The sequence below is a fragment of the Canis lupus genome, chromosome 25 (assembly GCF_011100685.1).
Source record: "Canis lupus familiaris isolate Mischka breed German Shepherd chromosome 25, alternate assembly UU_Cfam_GSD_1.0, whole genome shotgun sequence".
Lineage (NCBI taxonomy): Eukaryota > Metazoa > Chordata > Mammalia > Carnivora > Canidae > Canis > Canis lupus.
Window position 1 is genome coordinate 14,953,609 of NC_049246.1, and position 26,330 is coordinate 14,979,938.

General features: G+C 40.8%; 1 protein-coding gene across 4 annotated transcripts in view; it reads left to right on the plus strand.

Moving 5' to 3' along the window:
* Positions 1–26,330, plus strand: part of MIPEP (mitochondrial intermediate peptidase) — a 174,700-nt gene that overhangs the window by 134,909 nt on the left and 13,461 nt on the right. For 2 of the 4 annotated variants that reach the window (XR_005378458.1, XM_038573473.1), the window contains exons 17-18: positions 12,200–12,321; positions 15,417–15,490. Coding sequence is in view for 3 of the 4 variants with exons in the window: in XM_038573473.1 (XP_038429401.1) it covers positions 12,200–12,321; positions 15,417–15,490 (196 nt within the window). In the remaining variant the exon portion in view is untranslated. Of the gene's footprint in view, positions 1–12,199; positions 12,322–15,416; positions 15,491–17,161; positions 17,202–17,584; positions 17,604–26,330 lie in introns of those variants that run through there. The other 2 variants (XM_038573475.1, XM_038573474.1) reach the window with 2 other exon arrangements.

Here is a 26,330-nt window from a genome sequence, read left to right on the forward strand (position 1 = left end):
CATGTTGTCACAAATGATAGGATTTCCTGATTTTTAAGACTGAATGATATTCCACATATAGGCCAAATTTTCTTTATCCATTTATCTGTTGATGGACACTTAGGTTGTTTCCGTACCTTGGCTGTTGTGAATAATGTTCTTCAATGAACTTGGGAGTACAGATACCTCTTCAAGTTAGTTATTTCATTTCCTTTGGGTATATTCCAGGAGTGGGATTGCTAGATCATAAAGTAATTCTATTTTTATGTTCTTGAGGAAACCCCATACGGGTTTCCATAATGGCTGCACTAATTTACATTACCACCAACAACTTTTCTCCATATGCTTAGCAACACTTGTCTCACCTTTTTGATGAGAACCATTCCAACAGCTGGTATATCATTGTGGTTTGATATATATTTCCCTGAGTGATATTGAACATTGTTCATGTGCCTGCGGCTATTTGTATATAATCTTTGGGAAAATATTCAATCGGATCCTTCACACATTTTTAAATTTGTTTTCTGGTTGTTGTTATTGAGTTGTAGGAGTTATTTGTATGTTTTAGATATTAACCTTTTTTTGGATATGGGGTTTGCAAATATTTTCTCCCATTCCATAGGTTGCCTTTTAATTTTGTTGTTGGTTTCCTCTGCTGTGCTGAAGCTTTTTAGTTTTATGCAGCCCCACTTGTTTATTTTTGCATTTTTGCCTTTGTTTCTGGTGTCAAATCCAAAATATCATTGATAGACTGATGTCAAGAAGTTTACTGCCTGTGTTTTCTTCTAGAACTTTTCTAGTTTCAGTTCTTATATTCTAGTCTGTAATTCATTTTGAGTTTATTTTTGTAAATGGCATAGGATAGCAGTCTGGTTTCATTCTTTCGCATGTGACTATCCATATTTCCCACCACCATTTATTTGAGAGACTGTCCTTTCTCCATTGAGTATTCTTGGCTCATTCATCATAAATTAATTGACCATACATGTGTAGGTTTATTTCTGGGCTCTCTATTTTGTTCCATTGATTTTTGTCTCTCTCTCTTCTCTCTCTTTTTTTGCCAATGCCGTACTGTTTTGATTACTATAGCTTTGTTATATAGTTTGAAATTAGGAACCATGTTGTCTACAGTTTTGGTCTTCTTCAAGATCACTTTAGCTAAGACCCCACAAGAGGTCTTTTGTGGTTTCATACACATTTCAGGATTGTTTTTTCTAATTGTGTGGAAAATCCCATTAGAATTTTGATAGGGACTGTACTGAATCTATAGATGGCTTGGGTAGTATGGTCATTTTAGCGATATTAATTCTTCTAATCCATGAACATGAAATATCTTCCCATTTGTGTCTTCTTTAGTAGCTTTCAGTATACAGATCTTTCACTTCCTTAGTTAAATTTATTCCTAATTTTATTCTTTTTCATGTAATTCTGAATGGGATTGTTTTCCCAATTTCTCTTTCTGAGAGTCTATTGTTGGTATACAAATGTAACTGATTTTTATATCTTGCAACCTACTGAATTGTTTGTTACCCTAACAGGATCTTTTTTAGTGTGGAATTTTTAGAAGTTTCTGTATATAATATGTCACCAATAGAGACAGTTTTACCACTTCTTTTTCTGATTTACATGCCTTTTATTTATTTTTCTTGCCTAGTTGCTTTGGCTAGGACTTCTAGTACTACAGTGATAAAACGTGTCGAGAATGAGCATTTTAGTCCACTTCCTTATCTTAGAGGAAAAGATTTCAGTGTTTCATCATTAAGTATGATGTTAGCTATGAATTTGTCATATTTGGCCTTTAATATGTTGAGGCACATTTCCTCTATATCCAGCTTGTTGAGAGTTTTTATCATGAGTGGATATTGAATTTTGTGTAATGCTTTTCCTGCATCTATTGGTGTCTATTGAGATGATCATATGATTTTAATCCCCTCTTTTGTTAATGTGATGTATTGCAATGATTGATTTGGGGATGTTGAACCATGCTTGTATCTCTGTAGTAAATTGATTGTCGTGTATGAAACTTTTGAATTCAGTTTGCTGATACTTTGTTGAGGATTTTTGCATTTATATTCATCAAGAATATTGGCCTGTAATTTTCTTGTACGATTTTCAAATCCTTGTCTGATTTTGGTATTGTCACAATGCTAGATTCCCAAAATGAATTCTTCTATGCTGCATTCTGATTCTGAGAGGAAGGAAGGAGGAGGAGTGAGGAGGAGGAGGAGGAGAAGGAGAAGAGAAGGAGAAGGAGAAGGAGTAGGAGAACGGGAGACGCAAGGAGAAGAAGGAGAAGAAGGAGCAGAAGGAGAAGAAGGAAAGGAGAAGGAAAGAAGTGAGAAGAAGGAGAAGAACGGAGAAGAGGAGAAGAAGGGAGAAGAGGAGTAAGAAGGAGAAAGAAGGAGAGAAGGGTAAGAAGAAGAAGACGAAGAAGAAGGAGAAAAGAAGAAGAACGGGAGGAGAAGGGAAGGACAGGAGAAGACTAAAGATAGACGCAGAAGAAGGAAGAAAAGCAAGAAAAGAAGAAGCAATGAAGAAGAAGAAGAAGAAGAAGAAGATAGAAGAAGGCGGAGAAGACAGGAGAAGAAGGAGAAGAAGGATGAGAAGGGAGAAGAAGGGAGAAGAAGAAAAGAAGAAGAAGAAGAAGAAGAAGAAGAAGAAGGAGAAGAAGGAGAAGAAGGAGAAGAAGGAGAAGAAGGAGGAGAAGGAGGAGAAGGAGAAGAGAAGAAGAAGAAGAAGAAGAAGAAGAAGAAGAAGAAAGAAGAAGAAGAAGAAGAAAGAAGAAGAAAAAGAAAGAAGAAAAAAAGAAAGAAGAAGAAAAAGAAAGAAGAAAAAAAGAAAGAAGAAGAAAAAGGAGGAGGAGGAGGAGGAGGGAGGAGGAGGAGGAGGGAGAGGAAGAAGGAGGAGGAAGAAGGAGGAGGAGGAGGAAGGAGGAGGAAGGAGGAGGAGGAGGAGAAGGAGGAAGAAGGAGGGAAGAGGAAGGAGGGAGAGGAGGAGGAGGAGGAGGAGGGGAGGAGGAGGAGGAGGAGAAGGAGGAAGGAGGAGGAGAAGGAGGAAGGAGAAGGAGGAAGGAGGAATGAGAAGGAGGAAGGAGAAGGAGGAGGAAGGAGGAAGAAGAAGAAGAGAAGAAGAAAGAAGAAAGGAAGAAGGAGGAGGGAGGGAGGAGGAGGAGGAGGAGGGAGGAGGGAGGGAGGAGGAGGGAGGAGGAAGGATGGAGGAGGGAGGAGGAGGAGGGAGGAGGAAGGAGGAGGAGGGAGGAGGAAGGAGGGGGAGGGAGGAGGAAGGAGGAGGAGGGAGGAGGACGGAGGAGGAGGGAGGAGGACTTTCTTCTTCTTCTTTCTTCTTTCTTCTTCCTTCCTTTCTTTCTTTCTTTCTTTCTTTCTTTCTTTCTTCTTTCTTTCTTTCTTTCTTTCTTTCTTTCTTTCTTTCTTTCTTTCTTTTTCTTCTTCTTCTTCTTCTTCTTCTTCTTCTTCTTCTTCTTCTTCTTTCTTCCTTTTTTTTTTTCTTCGAAGAGTTTGAGAAATATTGGTATTAGTTCTCCTTTAAACATTTGGTAGAATTCACCTGTGAAGCCATCTGGTCTTGGACTTTGGTTTGTTAGGAGGTTTTTAGTTCCTGATTGAATTTCCTTACTAGTAATTGGTCTGTTCAGATTTCCTATTTCTTCTTGATTCAGTCTTGGTAGATTGCATGTTTCTGAATGCATCCATTTATTCTAGGTTATCTAATTTGTTGGTGTATCATTACTTGTAGTCTCTTATGATCCTTTATATTTCCATGTATTAGTGGTAACGCTTTCTTTCATTACTGATATTACTTATTTTAGCCTCTCACTTCTTCTCTTGTTAAATCTAGATATGGTTCTTCTATTTTGTTTATTTTTTAAAAACTGCTTTAGGGGCTCCTGGGTGGCTCATTCAGTTGGTTGGCCAACTCTTTGTATTGGCTTGGCTCATGATCCTGTGGTCCTGGGATCAAGCCCCGTGTCAGGCTCTGTGCTCAACAGGGAGTCTGCTTGAGGATTGTGTCTCCCCTCCCTCTGCCCTTTCCCCCTCCCTAAAATAAAGAAGTATATTTTTAAAAAACTGCTCTTCTGCTGTTGTGGGATGGAGTGTTCTGCATATATATGCCTATGTTAGGACCATTTGATTTAAATTCAAGTCTAGTGTTTCCCTATTGATTTTCTGTCTGTTCTAACTGTCCATTGTTGAAAGTCAGGTATCGAAGTTCCCTGCTGTTACTGTATGGTTGTGTGTTTTACTCCTCCAATCTGTCAGCATTTGCTTAAGATATTTAGGTGCTCTGATGTTGGGAGCATATATATTTACAACTGTTCTATCTTCTTGGTGAATTGACTCTGTTAACATTAAATAATGGCCTTCTTTGTCTCTGTTACTGTTTTGTCTTAAAGTTTATTTTCTCTGATGTAAGTATAGCTATCCTTGTTCTCTTTTGCTTCCTATTTATATGGAATACCTTTTCCCATCCCTGCATGTTGAGCCTTTATGTGTCCTTAAAGCTGAAGTGAGTCTTTTGTCAGCAGCATATATAGTTGGGTCTTCAAAAAAAAAAAAAAATCCAGCCAGCCATTCTGTGTCTTTTAATTGGAGAATTCAGTCCATTTTCATTTAGAATAATTATTCTTATGTATGGAATTACTGTTGCCGTTTTATCCATTGTTTTCTGTTTGTTTTAGAATCCAGCTTCTTTTGGTGAGTGTATTAACACCAGAGCTGTGCCTGATTGTGTCTTGTTCTCACAGGGATCCCTCTCATCCCCTTGGTGCCTCCTGATCACAGAAGCCCTCATATTCTGTGGCAGTCCTCATTACCTGACCATGGTTCCTTTGGAATGGAGAGGAACCTCCTTTCTCTCATGAGATGGTACAGACAAGGGGGAAAGCAATATTAAGGAGCTATGATTAGGAAGAAACATGCCAGCATGTCTTGGTTCCGGTTCCATGCTTGTGGTTTTTATTTATTGTCTCATTTACTTTGATTAATATCACTTTACCATGTTTCATCTACTAAGCACTTTAATAATATGAATGTTTGAATCAGTTACACCTTTGCTCTGATAATGGAGTAGCTTTGACAAGCACGATCCAGTATTTATAAGGTTTTGGGTTTTGTTTTGTTGAATTTTTCTTTTTAAATACCCAAATGTAAAGAAAACTGACAATTGAGGTTGACATACTAAAGAGATATACTCCTAATTAATATATTATGCATTAATAATGATTATGACTGATACTGCTATTGATTGCCTGAAGAGAGTTGGTCAGTTTGTTAGAAATTTTTTTCTTCTGACACTGGGTCTTGTCTCCTGAAAATAGGCCATAATTCTACCATTATCATAGAAAATGTCTTCCAGTTGTCATTAGTATTTGTGTCACAAACACACAAATATGGCATAGGAGTATGTTTGGGGGTTACACATTCTCTTAATGGCACTTTGGGAAATCAAGTTTGAATGGTAATGTGGAAAAGGATTTATGTAATGAAGATAAATATTTTTACATATTGGAAAGGAGTGTTAGCATTTTAACTTACTCTTAGTATTATATGCAGGTTTAGTATTAATATATGCAAGCCAGCTTTTCCCTAGCTATCAGCTCTAGGCCACTCAAAGGTCCCAGAGGCCTCCTTCAAGTCCAGAAGTATTAACATTGTTGACTTATTATAACACTCTTATTATCATTTGCACAAGGTCTTTTTAGCTGTAAGAATAGCTACCTGGTGTATTTTTGATGTGTTTAAGCTGGTATGATAAGTTCTCAGTTAAGTTCTCAGTCACGGTGTTAAGTATAAACATGCAAGTCATGCATAGGAATATGTTCTGAGGGTCCAGAACTTGAAATAAAGATGATTATAATTTTCCCATTCATGGAAAGCAGTAGGTCACATAATTCAGTTCAATACTTTAAAATGTGCGATATGGAGTAGCAAGAGACATGGGCTTTGATTTTAGGAAGACACCTGGCTGTGAATTCTGTCTCCACACATGTGACCTGTGTAGTCATCAGTTGGAAATACAAAATACAATGACTTAAATGAGATACAGTTCATTTCCTCCTGCATGACAAGGTAAGGGTGTGCAGATAGGGCTGGTGGACTGGTAGCTCCTCCACATATGGCTTTGACCTGTGTCCAAGGTGGTGCCAGTTTTCACATTTCAAGGCTAGCAGAGAAGGGGGAAGAGAAGGAGGATGAGCAGCATTCTTTTGAAGGACATGGTTGTACACGTTACCTCCCTTCGCCTGTGCGTGTGAGAACGTAGTGTAGCACCCTGCCCCTCGAGGAAGCCTGGGAAGTGTAGTCTCTACCAGAGCGACCACAACCTTGGTCAGATATATTAGGGAAAAGGTGTGATTCTGTTTCTAAGAGGAAGAAGGAAATGAGGCGGGCTGCTTAGCAATCTCTGCCAGTAGCTGTGACCAAATTACTCTTTCTTGATTCTTATTTGTAAGATGTGAAATGTTAAACTATTTATAAAAATTTACAGAAATATCTATAAAAATGTCATCCTCAAAAGATTTTGATGAAGAGACACTTAAAAAATATAGGTATTTCTTCCATATTTTCAGGCGTTCATTTCTTAGTGGCACTTCTAATACAATTCTCACTTTTTGAAATAAATAATAATATACATTTTCTATTGCCATGTAACAAATTACCACACACTTATTGGCAATAGCCACATCTCTTTCTGTTTGTCAGGAGGCAGGGCACAGCATAGCTGCGTCCCATGCTCGGGGTGTCACAGGCTGCAGCCAAGGTGTCAGCCAACTGCAACCTCATGTTGACTGCTTCACCTGACTGCTTCACCTGGGTCATTGGCAGAATTCATCTCTTTGCAGCTGTGGGACCCAGGGTCCCGACTTCTTGCTCTCAGCTCTAGGACATCCATATGTCCAAGAGGCCATTCCCACATCTTAAAGCCTTCCTCCCAGATCTGGAAGGGTTCACCTGGCTTCCTGCCAGGTGGGCTTCCCCAGTATGGTTGTCAACTTCCTCAGGTCACGGAGGGTTTTTAGAATGAATCTGCTACCCAGACAAGACATGATGTATAGCACAACTAACCATGAAGGTGACATTCCATTGCCTTTGCCACAGTCTGTTAGCTAGTAGCAAGGCACAGGTCCTGCCCACACTCAAGGGGAATGATTTCACAAAGGTGTGAATGGGATCATGGGGGCCACCTGAGAGGTTGTCAGACACAGTTGCTGTGTTTCATTTAAAATCACTTTATATTCCAGATGGAGAATTCCTGTTTGTTTGGCATAGTCATTTCTCAGGTTTTGGTGAAGTGTCAATAGGAACTTTTTACACGTTAGAAATACTAGTCTGTATTGATTGACAGAAAAGTATATGTACACATACATTAAGAGATAGAGAATATAGGGGATCCCTGGGTGGCACAGCGGTTTGGCGCCTGCCTTTGGCCCAGGGCGCGATCCTGGAGACCCGGGATCGAATCCCACATCGGGCTCCCGGTGCATGGAGCCTGCTTCTCCCTCTGCCTGTGTCTCTGCCTCCCCCCCCCCCGCTCTCTGTGACTATCATATAAAAAAAAAGAGAGAATATAAACATGAGAAGGCAGATGGAAAAATATCTGCTTCTGCTACTGCTTTCCACTGTGGTTGAACAGTTTGGATGCCACAGATTTGGTATCATAAGAGGTACCCTGCAAACCAACAGTATTGCGTGTAGAGAATGTAAAAAGTTAAAAAGGTCTACCCATAAAGACTAGCTCAGGAATTTGCTTCTGTCTTGTTGTCTTTTAGTTACCCGAATTAACAACGGGTACACATTGAACAGTAGGCCTTTATGAACTGGCATGGTATTGCTAGGCTTGTTGTTTAATGTTTAGAGTCTACAAAGCTTGAAGGAGATTGAAGTCACATGCTAGGAAACACTACACAGATTGTGTACATAGTTCAGACCTGGAGATCTGGTGTCTTCAAAAATCTTATATTATCTATCAAATGATGTAGCAAAAATATTTAGTTAAAAATTGTTATTGATACTATAAGATCCAAAGTTTGCTTTTAGCTCCGTAATATCCTCTTGTTTGTGATATGGATATTATTCCTGGCCTCCTCATTGCAGTCAGAGGCTAATTTTTCAATAACATTGAGCATCCTCCTGAAAGACTCCTATAGTGTCTGTCCATCTGTCCATCCATCCATCCATCCATCCATCCATCCATCCATCCATTCATCCACTTATCCAGCAGACGGCTATTGAATTCCTGTTGTAGTCCCCATACTGTGCTGAGTTCAGATGTAGACACAGTATTGTGGTCTTTGCTCTTAAGGAAATTTCAGTTCATTTGACACACACCAAAGAGGCAATGGGTGTCATTCCTGTTCTCACACAATTTATAATGTCACTGATTAGATTGTTTTAAAATAAATTTTAGCTAAAAGCATTTATACATAAATAGTTAGAAATGAAGAAATGATGTGCTATTTGAAATATAAATTAAGAGAAATGATTACTTCAATCACTGAACATTGAACATGTAGTTAATGAGTATTTACTCTGCTTCAGCCCCCTTTGAGGTTCAAAACCAAAATAGATAGTAGATAACCAGCTACTTTGCTGTGTTTCCATTCCTGGCCCTGTCTCCCATTTGGATGGAGGAAAATCACATGATGAGGAAGGGGCTATAGCGAATAAGAATCCTCAAAGAGCCTACCCTTCCCTGAGTTCTAAAGCAAGTGATAGTCTCCACAGAGTTTCTAGATCACTCTTCACCTGCTCCACATTCCTATCTATGGGATCATTGTGAGTGTCTGACCAAGAAGTTTGTAATAGCCATGTCTTGGGATAGTGTCAGGGTTGGAAGACTACACCTCTAGTCAAAATAAAAGAAACACTGTAAAGGGATTTGTGTCTTTTGTTTTTAAGACCAGATCCGCACATTACACTTCAAAGGAAGGGTGAAGGTGTCCATCCAGTAGTGTCCCTTGGAAAGAAAAGAGGTTCAACTTCAAAGGAAGAGTGTGTCATAATTCCTGAGCTTAAAATGAAATGCTGTCTTTCCTTTTCCTGATGAATGGGTGAAATTATAACAAAGACTTAATATTAGGGTGAATAAGAAGGAATTCAGCTATTTGTGGTTAAACAGCAGTAGAACCATAGGTCTTAGCCTACCAGAAACTTGCAAACCACTGATGAAAGGTGTCAGGTGGGTGTAATTTCTCTAGCGTGTCTTGAGTATGGAAAGGGTGTAGTACCTAACTCAAACCTGTAATTAAAGAACAAGACACAACGAGGTGAGCATCGTGCCAGAACATCTGTATCCAGGTAGGCATGTTGCTATAAGGCAGACGCCGTGGCAGCTCAAGAAATTGAGCATTGCACAAATCCCAATGTCTCTTTCTACACTTCTGAAAGGTCTTATTTTATTACTCTGTTTATGTGAGGACTTAGTTATGAGCTGATGACACGAATGAACTTAGAAATTTCTTAGCTTGAATCCAATGCCTCTATTCAAGTAGGCCTGCTTTCAAGGTAAGACAAATTTGCATTCAGCTGGAGTCTAAACAAAATTAAACTCTGCTCTGTACTACAAAGGCTACCAAACTAGTTATGGCAGATCAGCAAGAAGAAGTCTCAAAGACAGGACCCCTTCAACTCTGTGCTTCCAATCTTGAGGCTTCCGCCTTGACATCATCAGTAGCATGAGAACCAGTATCAGTGGAGTATCAGGTTAAAACAGCAGGTGAAATGCCATTACAAAAGATATCATTGTATTCCAATCAGTGGCTTTATATGAGAAAGATTACCAGTGGTCCATTAAGATGTTGGCATAACAGAAAAATTGACATAGATCCCCTTTTTTAATAAGACAGATACAGAACTGTTATGTCTTATAAATGAATTCTGAAAGACCCAACCCTTTGACTAATAATTTAGCTACTCCAGGTTTATCATAATGGAATTTAACCCATAGATGGTCCTTGGCTATTTGCCTTCAATTCAGATACCACTTGCATAGGAAACAGAATGGGAAAGAAAGCCTTTCTGTACTTTCCACCACCCCCCTGCCCCACTGAGGGTACCTGTTGGCTGGAGAGTGTGCAGTCACCTTCTGCCATCTGGGGCGAGGCCTCAGTTGAGCTTCTGGGGCCTCAGCTCCAGTGCTCTTCATGTTTTCATGGTGCTGGCATCTGTGCCTGGGGCAAATGAGGAGGGATCCAGGTCTGGTTACTGTAACAGACCCCAGATAACAACCTGTGAGCGCACCCACCCTGTGCTGGCAGTGGCTACACAGAGTCAGAAACCACACTCCTGGCTTGTGGCTCCCTACATCTAGGATCTCCCCTCCACAGTTGGCCCAACATGGGACCAATGGGGGCCACATCTCCTTCCTTCAATAAGAAGCATCACTCACCAGGTGCTCACTTTATTTCCAAGCATAGCCATTTTGAAGAACAGGGAAAGTGGATATGCAGGGTAATTGTTTCTCCCTGCCATGATAGCCTCATGTTCAAAACTAGTTTCAGTGCTCCAGTACACCTCTCCCCCCCCTTTTTTTCCCCATTTGCAACTTTCCATTTATTTGTGCTGTTCCTTTTTTAATAGTTTTTTAAAAATTGAAGTATGGCTGACACACAATGCCACATTAGCACACCCTCTTTTATAATAGCTCCTTTGCCCAATCCAGACAGAATATTTGTCTTACCGTGTTGGGCACAGGCAGAGAGTAAGTAGCGCTGTGACCTCACCGTTAGAGTCCCTGTGTAGTGGATGTAAGACTTAGACTGTGTTCTAAAACTTGCCACACACTGTGATCAAGGAATCATTGTTTTTTTTTTTTTTAATATTCTTAATCAGGTAGGATTTGCTTATCTAGTTTATAGGTTTATGGTAAGGATTATACCTTATATTTTATTTCCTGGGGAATTAAAAGATTTGCTAGAGAATGCTTATCTTTGTTAAAAAACGAGCTTCTAGACTTCCTGTGGTGATCGCTTCAAAATACATACAAACATCGAATCATTATGTTGTACACCTAAAACTAATGTAATATATCAGTTACACCTCCATTTAAAAAGTGAAGAAATTAAATTAGTAATGAAAGAATAATAAATCTGTCATTATGACTAAAGCTCAGTTTTTTGTTTATATCTTTAAAAAAAACCTCAGGCTTCAATTTTTCTTCCTCAAAAAATGTGAATATCAACTAAAGCATACATTAGAAGACAGTGGATTATTGCATGTTTGTTTTAGAAAAGCAAAAAAAAAATTAGGTCATAAATATGTCTTTTGAGGACTGCTGTGGTAATTCTAGCTTCTGTTGTAGCAACATTACCATCAATAGGCTATGCTAAGTTTATGTGCTGGCACTTGGATAACCTTCCTATTACTAACAGCTCAGAACGTAGGTGTTTCAGCATTTAGGTACCCAGCAAGAACAGTAGTTGTAGGACAAGGATTTTCCAGTGGAACAGTATGCTTCCATGAAAACTCACATGGCCTTTCTTACAATAACAACATCGTTGTCCTTATTAAAAAAATAAAATAAAATAACATGCTCAGTGCCAGACCCATAACATAATTCCCTCTCCTGGTGTCAATGACCAGGCAGGCTACACCGGATATGAAAGCTGTCCCCATTCCACCATCTTTGCTCCTCCTGCTGGGTGTGAGCTGTCCTCTCTCCATGTCTGTCACAGAAATGAATCTCAGCAGTGATGAACTTGTGAACAATTAGGTGTGGCAGGTTTGCTTTCCTCAGGGTCCCTCTCCTTGGCTTGCAGATGACCGTCTTCTGGCTGTGCCCTCAATGATTTTTCCTCTGAGCCCATGCCTGGTATCCCTCCCTTCTTATAAGGACTCCAGTCCTACTGGATTAGGACCTACCCTCCAGCTTGATTTTAGTCTAACTATCCTTTTAAAGCCCTGACTTCAATACAGTCACATTCCAAGGTATTAGGGTTAAGCTTCAACATATGATTTTTTTTTGGGGGGGGGGAGAGGGACACACTTCAGTCCATAACAGTGTATAAAATGTGGGAAAATAAAAAAAAATTAAAAAAAATAAAATGTGGGAAAATATTAATATCATGAGTGACACGGCCCTCTAAAGTTAAATCTGAATTAAAACCTTTGCGGATTTCCTTATTGCGGTTCCATTGTGTTCTCATACATAATATCTGAAAATACAAAGACTTACTATTTCCTGTGTTCTGTTTCTGTTTTGGCAGGCCTGGCAGCTTCGATTCAGCCATCTTGTGGGCTATGGTGCCAAGTACTACTCTTACCTGATGTCCAGGGCAGTAGCTTCCATGGTGTGGAAAGAGTGTTTTCAACAAGATCCTTTTAACAGGTAACAAAGGGGAAGAATTCTCTAATGCTAGTGATCCCCCAACCTGCTGTGTCTAAAGCCAGGCTGAGAAGCTCAGCCACTTGCCACCTCGCCCACACCACCGCCAGGACTTCCAGGTGGGCCTCCCTCGGGCTTTCAGTGACAGAGCCTGGCCCTGAGCCTCTGACTTGCTCCACAGCACCGCACAGTTGCCACACGCTGGTGATGGCATGGCACCCTCCCATCATGTCCATGGGGACCTTTGTGTGAGAGCTCTTTGCTTCTCCAAAGTGGGCCTAGACTGCTCTGCTTCCATGCCTCCCTGGTGGGTTTTCTTAGTTGTTCCAGCCTCCCTCCTTGTCTTTACCCTGCTCCCTGTTACTTTTGACAGCATTCCTTATTTTCAGCGCAAGCTTCCAAGGATTCATTCATGGGGAACACCTGATTTCCTCCTTTTGCCCAGCAAAGGATTAGCCACCGTTGTTCATTTGGGAGCAGCACCATTAGAAACTTTGATTATTGATACTAGCATCCACTTTGTTCCGGAAAGTTCCCCTCCCACTCCACCTGACTTTGGAACACTTCCATTCCGTGTAGGACAGTGGCAGTCTGAAGAAGGGGAGTGGCTCCCCTGATCATTTCCTCCATGGCATCCCGTTATGGGGGCCACTGACCACCCCTTAGCATTGGTAGCTGCAGAACTCCTGCCCTGCATTGCTCTCCACTGCTTGCCTCCTGGGTGCCCTCCCGAACAGCCTTGTTCACCATTGCCAGCATCAGGATGGGGCAGGCAGCAGAGGCCACAGCTGTCATGAACGTAATTGTGTGGTGACTCTCAGCCCTGTCCAGAGCATATTTCATCAGCTCAGCTGGTGACTGTGTGAGCCTTTAACAATTCCATTAGGGACTCTGGGGAGGTTGATTGATTTCAGCCAGGGATACATGGTGCCCACCCCCATCCCCACTATGGAGGTGGTCACGCACAGTGGTGGGCCGGAGAAGGAGGGAGAGTGGGGTCTGGGAGGGGCAGCCTTGCATCTCAGTAAGCTCCCCCCGGCCACGGAAGAAGCACAGGATTGCTTCCATTGTGCCCTCAGTGGGCTCCCTGATTCTCACAGGCTTCCCTCAACACCGGGAACCTCGGGGAAGTCAGAGAGTTCTGGTCCCATCGAGTCCTTAGAAGGAGCGTCCTTTGAAAGCAAACCACTAATGATGATCTGGTCTAATATTCATTTAAAGCATTTTATCTCCTCACCACGCAAATAAACACATATCCAAATACTTCTCAGGCAGCTGTGGATGATGACTAGTATCTTCACTGCTTTCATGTGGTTGTGGTTTAAAATTAATGGCACCTGGGATGTTCAGAGTGCCCAGAAGTTCCCATGTGGCACGTTATTTTACTTTCACAGCAGCCTTGGCAGAGCAGGTGCTTCTTGTAAGAGGGAACTGAGGCTCAGAGGGGACAAGTGGTCTGCCCAAGGCTTCCCAGTGAACAGACTGGACTTAGATAATAAAGCAGGTCTGTTAATTCCGACCCCTTTTCCTTCCCTGTCTCCTGCCCAGCCCCCAGCTTTTCATGCAGTTTGATGTAGGCTTGGGTTTTCTTAGCTTTTAATAATCACATTCAGTTCCAGGGCCTTTTGAACTTGAATCTGATGTAATCGAATTTTTAAATGTTTTACAGCTTGGTACCCACATGTTATTTTGTCTTCCGCCCTTTGCACACTGCAGACATTTGGTCTGCTTTTCAGATTTTATTATTTTCAAAGGACCTAAAGCCAAAATTGACTATAATAAATCAGTTTGGGGGATTATGATTCTTTACTGGAGATTTCTATAAACCAGGGAAAATATTATCTTGCTTAAAGGAACTGTACTTTACTAGAAAACCGCATACTATTAAATACATATATTTCCAGGCATTTATATCTTGTTTATATGTGCATTCTTGCCTAGACATGTAGTTCACCATACTTTTATAGACATGTAAAAGTAAGCTAATAAAAATACTCACTGGACTAGAAAATTTCTAACCCATGTCAAAGGATCCTTTTTGATCCAACTTCTGAAAAATCACCAGACTGGAAGCCTCACCAGAAAGCCAAGCAGTGCAGACCTGAGGCCTGAGAACAGGGTCCGAGGGGAGGGAAACTGCAGACTCTTGGCCACCCCGTCCCCTCCCTGGGTGGGCCCAGCCTTCTGTCCATGTTTCCTAATTCATGACACACTTTGCCTTTGCATCCACAGAGTGTTTGATATCAACATATTTTTGATACAGTAATACTATCAAAACTTCTGGTTAGAAACTATGTTCACAAACTTGCCCATACATAAAGATGCTCCTGAAATAGTGGAATGAAACATCATGTGCATTTGTGTAACTTAGAGCATCATGGTGTGTAGTCATCTGGCATTAAAGGAATTGCATTTTTCATAAAATACAAACGTAGTGTTAGATAGCTTGTCTCCAGGTGCTGATAAGTTGGAGAATTTCTATCTGTAAAAGTTCTCCAAAATCTGCCTGCAAGTATTATTATAGATAGTGTTCCCTATAGAACCCAGCAGAGAGAGAGCATCAGAAGATGCAGATGAGCTGTTCCTGCCTTTGCATTCACCCCTGGTGCACTCAGGAGTCAACTTCCTGTTCCCAGGCTTGTTACCCTCAGCCCCAGAGGGGGTGTAATTAACCCCCTCCTGCCAGCTTTGTCTCCCTCACTTTCATTTCACAGTGTTATTTTTCTCTCTCAGTTTCATCTCAGTGTAAATAATTTCAAATCACACTTTAAGGGAACTCCAAAGATAATGGAGAATGGGATACCTTTTGCTTAACTATATAATACAGAAACTAAATGATCCTTTCTTTGAAGAGAGATTGCTTGCTCTGAAACAGAAAGATGAAAATAGAGTTCTCCTTTTACAATAAATATTTCACACCCGGTTTTACTTATTAGAATAATTTAAGTTTGGAATTAGAGTTTTAGAAGCAAGAAAACAGAGGACTGAATAGTCTCAAGGTGGCAGCTTTTCTGAATATGATGTCAGTGGCTTCGTTTTGAGAAACTAAGACAAGTGTGACCTGGGACTATAACAGAGTGTCCTCTCCCCTCCCACAGGGCAGCAGGGGAGCGTTATCGCAGGGAGATGCTGGCACACGGCGGAGGCAAGGAGCCCATGCTCATGGTACAAGGTAAAACAAAAGGATTGGTAATTTTTCTATGATCCATTTTTTAAAAAGGTTTTCTGGGTTATATATATATTTTTTTTTAATTATTGAAGTATAGTTGACATAACAATGTATTAGTTTTGGGTATGCGACATAGTGTTTGGACAAGTCTGTACATTACACATAAGTGTAGCTACCATCTGCCACCAGAAACTGTTACTACAATATTATTGACTATATTCCCTATGCCATACTTTTCATCTCTGTGACTTACTTATTTTATACCTGGGTGTTTATATCTCCGTCCTCTCCATCTATTTCGCCCATTCTCTCCCTACTCTCCCATTTTATGGGCTTTATGTTTTAGTATTGGATCTTTGAGTTATGTTTTTGCACCATCTATAATAAAAGCTGCTCATATTTTCTCTATACATTTTTCCCTTTAGAGATGAGGCTTCAGCTGTGTACTTTGTTTTGAGCATCTATTTATTGTATCCCAAACAACAATTTAATTTTTAGTTACTGCAATTTAATTAAATTCCAACATGAATTTCAGGTTTTAACTTTTAAAACGTTCCTAATGTTCTAATAGGAGATTTGTAAATTTGTCATAAATTATCAGAAAATTTGCCTTTAGGTTTTAACAGGCCACAGTGTATATCTTTAGCCTAAAGGACTCATTTTTTTCTTATTCCTTTATTTCTTTCTCCAAAAGCTTAGTTAGGCCTTTGCTAGAAATCCCAAGGCATTGGGCTAGATTTTTTACCCACTGAAAAAATGAGAAACTAATTAAATATCTTCCAGATTACCACAATGCTTGTTTTCCTGTGTAATATGGGGGGTTAATTTTTTTCATTTAAGAATTTTCCCTGAAAATTTAATTGTAGATGGAAATGACCATCATTTTTCATAAAATATTCTCACAGATATTTTAAGGAAAATGTGAATATTATTGGATATTCTCAACATATCAACAATTATATTTGCAGCTGACACCTCTCTCTAGCTGATAAACATTGCTTTTAGGAAATAACATCCAGTATTGGAGAAGCAGGATAGCAATGGGTCTGACATCAATGTTTCCTTGCCTAGATCTGTTCAATCTAATACCTATTGCCCATTTTCTCAGAACCCCTTTCCTTCGTCTGTTTTTTACTCAGCAGATACATGCTGAGTGCTCCTGGGTGCCCGGCCCTGTCATGGTGCCGAGCTATGCTGAGGGCAGTGCTGAAAGACTCATAGACAAACACCTGGTTCTTGTGGAACTTGGCCACGAAGGTGCTTTCTCCCGGGCACCATCTGCCCAATGCCGTGTTCTGTTTAGAAAACAGATCAGCCGACCCAGAGAGCCTACGGTTTCAGGTAGCCTGGCCCAACCGCCATGACAAAAGCCCTTCACAACAACACTCTGGTCTCCCGTCGGTACCCTGTGCCTCAGAGTTGTCATCCTGGGATGCAGAAGGTATGCCAGTGGCACCTCACTTCCCACTTGTTCCTTCATGGCCTGTCCTGAACTCTGCTACACCCAGGGGCAGGTTTTACATGCATCAACTAATTTCATCGTCTAGTACCCCTATAAGGTACTAAGGATCACTATTCCCATGTTACAGATGCTGAAACAGGTCAGGTCCTTGGCCTGTGTTAGAGGCAGTGAGTAAAACAGTCAGGAATTAAACCTGTGTCTTCTGTCCACAGAGAGAATGCTCTCCAGCAGTCTGTGGAACAGGACGCCAGGGTAAGGGTCTCTCATGGACCAACCCACGTAAAAGAGAGATGACCAGGCTCATGATAAGAAACCACCGAGAGTGTACATTGTGTACTTCTCAGCTGGTGGTTTGTGGTGCCTCACAGAAATCCCACTGTGAGTCAAGAAGGGCTGTTGCAGTTTGCTTCCTCCTGTAGCTTTTCTGTGACATACACTCTCCTGGCAGCATGTTTAGCTTTTCCTCTTTGAGACCAGGATCTAAACACTGTCTGCACATAAATATTAGCATACATACGGTTCCCTCAAAAGAAAAAAAATCAAATCCTTTTCTATGTTTGTCCTTTGGCTGTTATATTTTTCTACAGGCTTCCAAGAATGTTGTAACAAACCTCTCTAAAAATTCTGTTCTTTAGATGAAACATCATTGTGTTAAGAAACTTAATATTTTCCACACTGAAATTCGCACACTTGGGAGAGAAAAACAAGACTGTGGTTCAAACCAGAGACGATAAAGTATTCAGATTCCAGTTAACACCAACAATGGGAGAGTTCTGCTTTTAAACTTTAATATTTTTCTTAATGTTGTTCCGTCATATCTCATTAATTCACATGATTTGTTACATGTCAAAGATGAATGGGAGACGTGCAGAGGAATTATGGCTGTTGTCACTTTATAGGGCTGGATTTGTAAGACAAGACCAGCAGTGGCTTCTCATTTTCTTGTAGGCAGTCAGCACATACCCCTAAACAGGAATGTCTTAGGGGATGGCTCATAGCCAAACTCCGGGGTGCCCCAAGGAGTAGTGATTGGTGAAATTACTAAGAGTTGTGATATAAAAGCTTAAACAATCCAGTAGGTAGTATTCTTGTATGAAAATGTAATTTTTATAGGTGTTTATATATGTTACTTAACTACTTACTAGGTAAATGTAAAGAGTTATAGAGTTACATCAAGTAGCAGAAGATAAAGAAAGAACACCTTTTTTTAAGCTATGTGCCTCCCTGACCAAACGACAACTTGATTAACCGTGCTTTAAGGCTTATGTTTCAAATGAACTCCAGGCAATTCCTTAGAGTCAGAATACCTCTCTGCTTTGTACTCATGCTCTTTGAATGATACATAGTCAAAGGAATCAAGTATGCCATGCTTTTTTGGTCTTTGAATAATCAAAACAACACAGGACCTATTTTTGGAATGAGTCGTCATTAACCCTGAGTCCGTTGATCTTTTCTGGTCCCACCAACAGATGAGCACCCTTGTGGCCAAAGCCTGGTCTGAAGGAAGTACCAGAGAACACAGCATTCCTCCTCCTTTTCTCCTTTGCTCCACGTTCATCAGTTAAAGGCTGCTGCCTCGCAGCCCTGTGTGCTGACTCAGCTCTGTTCCCAGGGAGCCCCACGGGGAAGTCCAAGTCAGGGCCACAGAAGCCTTTCCTAGAGTCTGTATTTGTTTCCACTCAACACTCTAAACCCCATTTGAAAACAACGTGGTAGTTAAATAGTAGTTAAAACCACATTGCCCTCCTGGGAGAAAAAGGGAGGTCATATGGTACAACCACCTGGGATCTGCAGTCCCTAGCTCCACTACTTCTTAAGAAAGTCACTCACCTTCCCTCGAGGAGAAAAGGGGTGATTTGGCATCACAACTTAATTACCTTCTAATATGCTCGTCCTTAGCTCTTGCCCCAGTCCATCTCTGAAGGGGCGCTTATGTGTACCCAAGGGATAAAACAGATGGAGTAGAAGGAGCTACAGATTGAAGTTATGTCCTCATCTGCTTTTAAACACATTCATGGCATATGTAAAAGTAGATGTTATAAGCACAATATTCGTTTACTTATTAATCCCCCCACTCAACAGTTTGGCAATACATGACTGAAACCAACTTTTTTCATTGCCAGGAACTCTGGGGTGAGATTGAACTCTTTGTATAGTGAGAGTTTTTCTGCTCTTCATGCCATATACTACCCGCCAGTATTTTTTGGCTTATGTTAAGTATCACATTTCTGAGTAATAAAAGAACTTAAAGTTTTTGCTTAAAAGAAACAATAATGATACAGCATTTTCATTCATTTTGCTATTTTTAAAAAGTATACACTGGAATACTTTTAACTGTACTGTGGTGGACACGACCCAAAGTTCAGTTTCTATTACAATCACTTCAGAAAATGTATGGTTTTCTAGAAGACAAACATGCAGTAAAGGTTTGTGAGTAGCAGGGGAGTAATATTTCATACCCACTGTGAAGTGGAATTGTTACTACACCAAATACAAGAATGGGATGATATGGCTAGTCAGGGTAGAAGTTATAGGATTGCAGCAGTTTGTGAGTGACAGATTATTTATTCACACGTATCTTCCTTTGTAAACTATCTTTTTGTGTTTTATGTCATCTAGAAGTTTGAATAAATGGCCTTGTTGAGTTTTTAGGTTCGGAATTATCTCTTAGATAATCAGGAAAAAAAAAAAAACCCTAACATTTTGAGAAACTGTTACATGCCAGGTGCCTTCTGCTGTGCTACCTAATTTAGTTCCCATATGTAGGTCACATGGTCCCCATTTCTATAGATAATGAAACTTAGAGGTCATTCTCTTTCTATGCTGCCTGACTCCTGACTCCCATGTCTTCCTCAGTTGATCTCTAAATTGACTCTGGAGATCGAACTGGTCTTTAGAACATGGGATATATAAGTGACATGAGTCTTGAGGCCTTAATGATCCCCCAAAGCCTGCGGTTTGTTGTTTTAAATGTCACATCCTAGCTATTCCCATTGACATTGGAGAGGCCTGCCTGACATCCACTGATGAGCAATAAAATTTTCCTTAATCTGTTTTTGTAAGCGCTCCTTTAGACTTTTGTGGTAAAGCTATCAACTTAGTTTATAATCATTTTTAATCTTGATGCTTCCAAGAGAAAGATTCTCACCACAGCCAAATAAGCCTGATGCCCAGTGAAGTTTCATGTTTCTGCCTCTGGTTATAGCATTCTTGTGCTCTACCCTTCAACCTTTGCACAAAGAATTTTGTGGGGGAAAAGAAAGGTTAAAGTCCACGACTTTCGCATTCCAGAAGGTTATTTCAAACACAGAACAACTTTACTTCTCTGCTTGTTTCCAGAATAGAAACTCTCAGCTTCATTTTTATGTCTCTGGGGCCAAAAGCAGTATGTAGGGGATCCCTGGGTGGCTCAGAGGTTTAGCGCCTGCCTTGAAAAGCAGTATGCAAGGAGATACAAAGTAAAAACGTGACAGTTTTTTTAAAAAGACCAAACATCAGATAAAACTAAAAGAAATAGTAGATAAATGAGTTCATTCACAGTGGAACTCCCTTCAGTTTGTTTTCCTGTTGCTGAACTGACTCATGAAACCAAAGGCTAGAAGCCCACAGGGCCTTACCTTAAGCTGATTAAAATCGTAATACCTTACATTTCAGCAAAGCTTTATAGTTTTCAGAACAAATTCATTTTTGCTACAATTACCCTGTAGCATCTATTCTAGCTTATTACATATTATTTTTGTCCAAGAAACAAACCAGAAGATTGTAGTTTATATTCCAGGAGATCATCCGTGTGGTACCCCAGGGAGATTAATACAATCTATAGTGATAACTACTCTTTTCTTTAAAAATCCTCTTTGTCGGGGATCCCTGGGTGGCTCAGCAGTTTAGCACCTGCCTTTGGCCCAGGGCACGATGCTGGAGTCCCAGGATCGAGTTCCGCGTTGGGCTCCCGACATGGAGCCTGCTTCTCTCTCCTCCTGTGTCTCAGCCTCTCTCTCTCTCTCTGTCTATCATAAATAAATAAATAAATAAATAAATCTTTAAAAAACAAAAATCTTCTTTGTCCTAGTAGCAATGAATGCACCCAGCACCTGGATCTTGGTTCCACACCATTCTCCATTAAGAGGAACCAGGGCTCCTTGGAGAAATGGTTTATTTTAGGTTTGAGTATACAGTGTGAGCTGGGAGCACCAGAAAATATGAAAGTACTCAGAAACACACACAAGGATGTCAAAGGGAGGCAAACACTTGCTAAAAGAGTTCCCAGAGGCCAAAACTGTAACAATTTGCGCAACAAAATAAATAAGACAATTACTGGAATATAACACAAAGTATAAAATTTATATCCATGAGTTCTAATGATATAAATGATTGAATGAATGGATGAATAAATAAATAAGGAAAATAAATCTCTCAGGCAGAAGAGTTTCAAATGATTTATATAGATGAAGTCCTCCCTCAAGGAAGTAGAGTGTAACTCCCCACCCCATAAGTGGGGGCTGTGCAAAGTGACTTCCTTCCAAAGGAATCCAATGTGGAAGGGGGTGGGGAAGAATTACAATAGCATTTATTTATTTATTTATTTATTCATTCATTCATTCATTCATTCACCCATTCATGAGAGAAACAGAGAGAGAGGCAGAGACATAGGCAGAGGAAGAAGCAGGCTCCCTGTGGGGAATCCGATGTGGGACTTGATTCTAGGATCCTGGGTCACGACCTGAGCCAAAGGCAGAGGCTCAACCATTGAGCCACGCAGGTGCCCCTACAATAACTTTATAGATAAACTGAGAAGTACTTACTCAGGTGTTCATGATCAGCAACTGCTGTGAAGCCATGCTGAGACGATGTACCCTTGATATGACATAACAGAAAGGGCACTTCATCTCTGCAATCTTCCTTCCCAAACCCATAACCCAAACTGAGGGACACAGTACAAAATACTTGAACAGTACACCTTAAAACCGTCAAGGTCAGGGAATCAAAGAATCTTTCAAAATTCAGAGGAACCTAAGGAGGTGTGACAGCTATGTGCATGGTGGTGTCCTGGGGAGCAGATGTGTATCCTTGGAGCAGAACAAGGGCATTAGGTAAAAACTAAGGAAATGTGAATAAAATATGACTTTAGTTAACAGTAATATTGGTTACTATTGTGACCAATAGGTATTGGTTAACTAGTTGTGACACACATGCCCAACCAAGAGGAGATATTAATGCCAGAGGAGTTGGATGGACCGACTGGGTGTGCTGCGTGGGCATGCTCTGTCCTCACCATTCTTCAGTAAATATAAAATCACCTTTAAATTGTCAGTATAAAAACAAAAAAAGCCTCTTTGGTAAGATTTCTTGGTAATGGCACAACCACCTGTGGTTTGGCCCCTCCCGCCACCAATTCTACTTGCCACATTTCCACGCATTCATCTTGAGGACCATGAGAAAGCCCTGGGAGTATTTCCAAGGCAGGTAGTGACAAAATTTGATTTATGGTCTACGGTATCCATTACGTGCTGAGGAGGGGCCATGGTGAGGCTGATTTGAATGGGCCCCTTGTTGTTAGCAGCAGTCGTGGTAAGAGATGAGGGCAACCAGCCCAGGAGAGCAAGCAGCTGGGATGAAAAGAGGTTTTCTAACTTAAGACCATTTATGACGTAAGAACAACTGGTCTTGGAATTGATGCTGTGTGGAAGTGAGCAAGCAGGAGAGATGTCAAAGATGACTCCCAAATTCCCTTCTCTTGCTGCAGGAGAGGTGATTGTGCTCTTGAGAGCCTTGGGGACCTGTTGATCGGAGCAATAGAGCAGTGACCGACTAAAGTGTGTTGTATTAGAAAGGACGAGAGAACAGAGAACCAACAAGGAGGCCCACTGCCCTAAGACAGTTCAGCCCCCATGTGGAATTCAGCTCCAGAAACTCCCAAGTCAGGGGGTTTTGATTCCAGACTTACCTAAGGGACCGTGTACTGATTAGCTTCCAGAAGCCCCTCCTTCCCAGACAGTTCGAATGATGGGAAACCCACTTTGTCACAAGGCAAATTCATTATACTTTGTGACAGTTCTCATTGACGGGGTGATACAAGCACTAAAATGGACTCAAAATATTCTGTCTACTTGAAAAGATTGATGTCTTGTTGATGTGGTGTCTTTAGGTAATGAGCGTTGATACTTTTTTTTTTTTTTTTTTAAATAACCTGATAACTAACCGAATTGGCCAAACATGCTTAGCATGCAGCTTTACTGTTGGTGTTATTTGTACAGTACAAGCATGACAGCAGGGAAGGAGCAGGAAGTCCTGTCTGTCAGCAGAAATACAGCTGATGTTTTAAAAGTAAGAAAGCTACATAAACAGTCCTTATTCAACATTAGCTTGATTGGTTTTTCCAATTGTCAAAACGCGTACACAGTGTCTTCAAGAGAAATGACATTTCCCATTGGCTTATGGTACTAAGAATTAGTTGTAGTTACTACTTCAGTTTTAAAACATGCTATTAGCATTTAAGCATGTAATGTGGTTAGTCCCTAAATATTGCCATGTATGGCACAAAGCTGGCAGGCCTAACACCGTATGAGAATAATAAATGCACACAGACTTTGGATGGTTATTCCTGCGTTTGTTTGTTTCTTTTTAAATATGCCTCTTTGCTTTTTATTTTTTTAATTAAGTGGGACTTTGAAGGGAGAGATTAACACATGACAGGTTCTGCCTGACTTGGCCGACATCTGTGCCCCCTGGGCGTGTAGGGACTCCCAGTAAATAAATGCCAGGACATGCTCCAAAGATATGCCCCGTGGCGTACAAGTGAGTGCCCACCCCAGAATGTATTTTACATTTGTGACTTTTAAGGGAGCCTCTCCCATGTATTAAATATTAAAAGATAAGATGATTTAAAACTACTAGCATGCCAAGCAGGACTGTGCTGTTCGAAGTGAATCAAATGACTTTGGATGCATTGCTCAAGTGTTTAGAAATCTAGATCATCTTTTTTTCTCCCTCGTTGTCAGGCCTCCCCGTCACCCTCTACCTCCTTACTCTGCCATGTTTTACTCTGTTTCTTTTGCAGCACGTATTTACTTCAAAGTGCAACCTGTATTATTTCATTTATTGGCTTGTGGTCTAAGTTCCGTGAGAGGAGGGGAACTGTTCTGTGCGCCACCAGATCCCTAGCACCTGCAGTCGGCAGTCAGTAAACATATGTTAAATGAGTGAATGAATACATATTAAAATATACTTAAAAGGTGAAGTATTTCTTGTGCCATAAAAAAGCGGTGGTTATTACAAGAGGGACAGGTTTTCATTCACCTTGTCTGAGAAGTTTTATATGACATAAATACTTTTAAGGGTTTCGTGGGACCAAATATTTTTGCAGAGCTCTTTTCTAAAGTAAAAGAAAAATATATACAGTGAAAGTATTCTGTGTTGTCACCTGTGTATTCAGTGCCTTCCCTCTTTGATGCCATGGCATCGTGGCTGCCCTGCTGTCTAGACATCAAGTTTTCCTTGGCCTTCCTGCCACTCATTCTGGCTTCTGCCTCCCGCCACACCCACACCAGGACCCCAGCTTCATGGGCCTCAATCCTTTTTCTGATCAAAGAGGCTTCATCCACAGGTAGAAGGGAGCCACGGCCACTAAGTAAATATCATCTATTTCTCTATCCAGCATATTTTGTGTTCTTGGTAGAGCTTTTCCCCTAAAGAGCACCTATATTTATTACACTGTACATAACCAGTACTCTGCAGGGTAGAACAAAATAGATCACTCCTTGTGTTTTAGAATTCCTATAATGCAAGACTAAGTCCATCTGGTGAATTAATAGTTATTTAGCAAACAGGCATTAAGTGGAAAATGCTTTCCCTACTGTGGGAGGTTAGAGATAAATTCTGCAACTTGATTTATGACAATGAGTAGTGGGCTCTGTTATAGGAGTTGAGTCGACTCTTGGGGCTTCATTAAAGGAGGACCAACTCTAAGTAAAACCCTCCCTGAGGCCAAGTGGTCCCTGGGGCCTCAGCCTACACCACCACCTCCATCTGATGTCTCCTCCTCTTCCCGGCCACCTGGTGTATTTTGGCATCCAGGACCCCTTGCTTTCAGCCACACCACCCTGGTAGCCTAAGACCAAAGGGGCTGTCCCGAATTCTGTCTTTTGTTAGAATGTACCACTTTAATATCCTTGGGTTAGTGAGCAGTAAATAATGTGAAAAAGCATTGTGAGTTGTTGGCAGTGTTAATCCATTTAAGCTTAGTGAATATTTATTGAATACTGCTAAGCAGGCACTTTAGAGACATGAAAATAAACAGGAATAATATAGAGGTCCTACATTTATGTGAGAGGGATAACATCCTATCAGATTTAGAAAAAGGAGCCCCTTCTGGGAGGTGGGTTTGCAGAAAGGTGCCCACTCTGGAGCTGAGCAGCCTGCACCAGGCACAGGCTGGGGTTCCTGCAGGGCTCCTGGGTTTCAGCCTTTCCTGTCCCGAGCCAGCTACCTTAGTACTGGGTACTGACTGGACAATTAGGTGAGGCATCCTGGAAAGGGGTGTGCTGAAGGTATAGACCTATGTAAATATGCCAGGATGCTGACCTTTGGGAAAGCTCTCTACATACCTATTATGTTAATGGACACTACATCTGGGAATCTGCAGCCTGATTTCACCAGACGCTTTAACCAAAATACACCCCGTCTAATCCTGGAGATAGGTAGCATTCTGTAGCGATCAGAGGCACCCACCCTGGGAACAGCCACTCAGATTGTCTTTGCTTATAAAAATACAAGGTCAGTATTTCAATGACACAGATAAACAAAAGAGAAAATATGTGGGTATGATAAGTGAAATGCCCTTATGGGAAGAGTGGCAATTTTTTTACTTCTTAATAAATTGACTTTGGAGCACCAGGACTAAGTAATACCCTGGGTTATGGTGTTTTGTTAGCACATCAAAAAGATAACTTCATACTACTGTACCAGGAACCGATGAGCATTCTGTATCATTTTTACAGTGTAGGGTAAATAGAAACTACAAGGCATATTGATTTCTTTACACCAGTAAAAGGAAGTCAGCCTTTACCAGGAAATGACAGATTTTTTTCTTCTGCGAAACTTAACCCAGAAGCATCTACTATTCTTGGATTTTATTTTCCCCTCTGTTTCATTGTCAACGTTCCACTGACTGAATTCAACAGCATAATTTTTGCTAGCAAAGAGGATGAAAAGCCTGTAGGGAAATAACTTTTAAACAGAATTTTAATTTTTTTTTCAGAATTTTAACTTTTAACCTGCCAGTGTGTGCTACATTATATATAAAATGTGCCATATGTATACATGTGGCACTTTTCATTTCAGTACAATGCCTTGCTTGCCAGTGAGGGTTAATTATCAAACAAC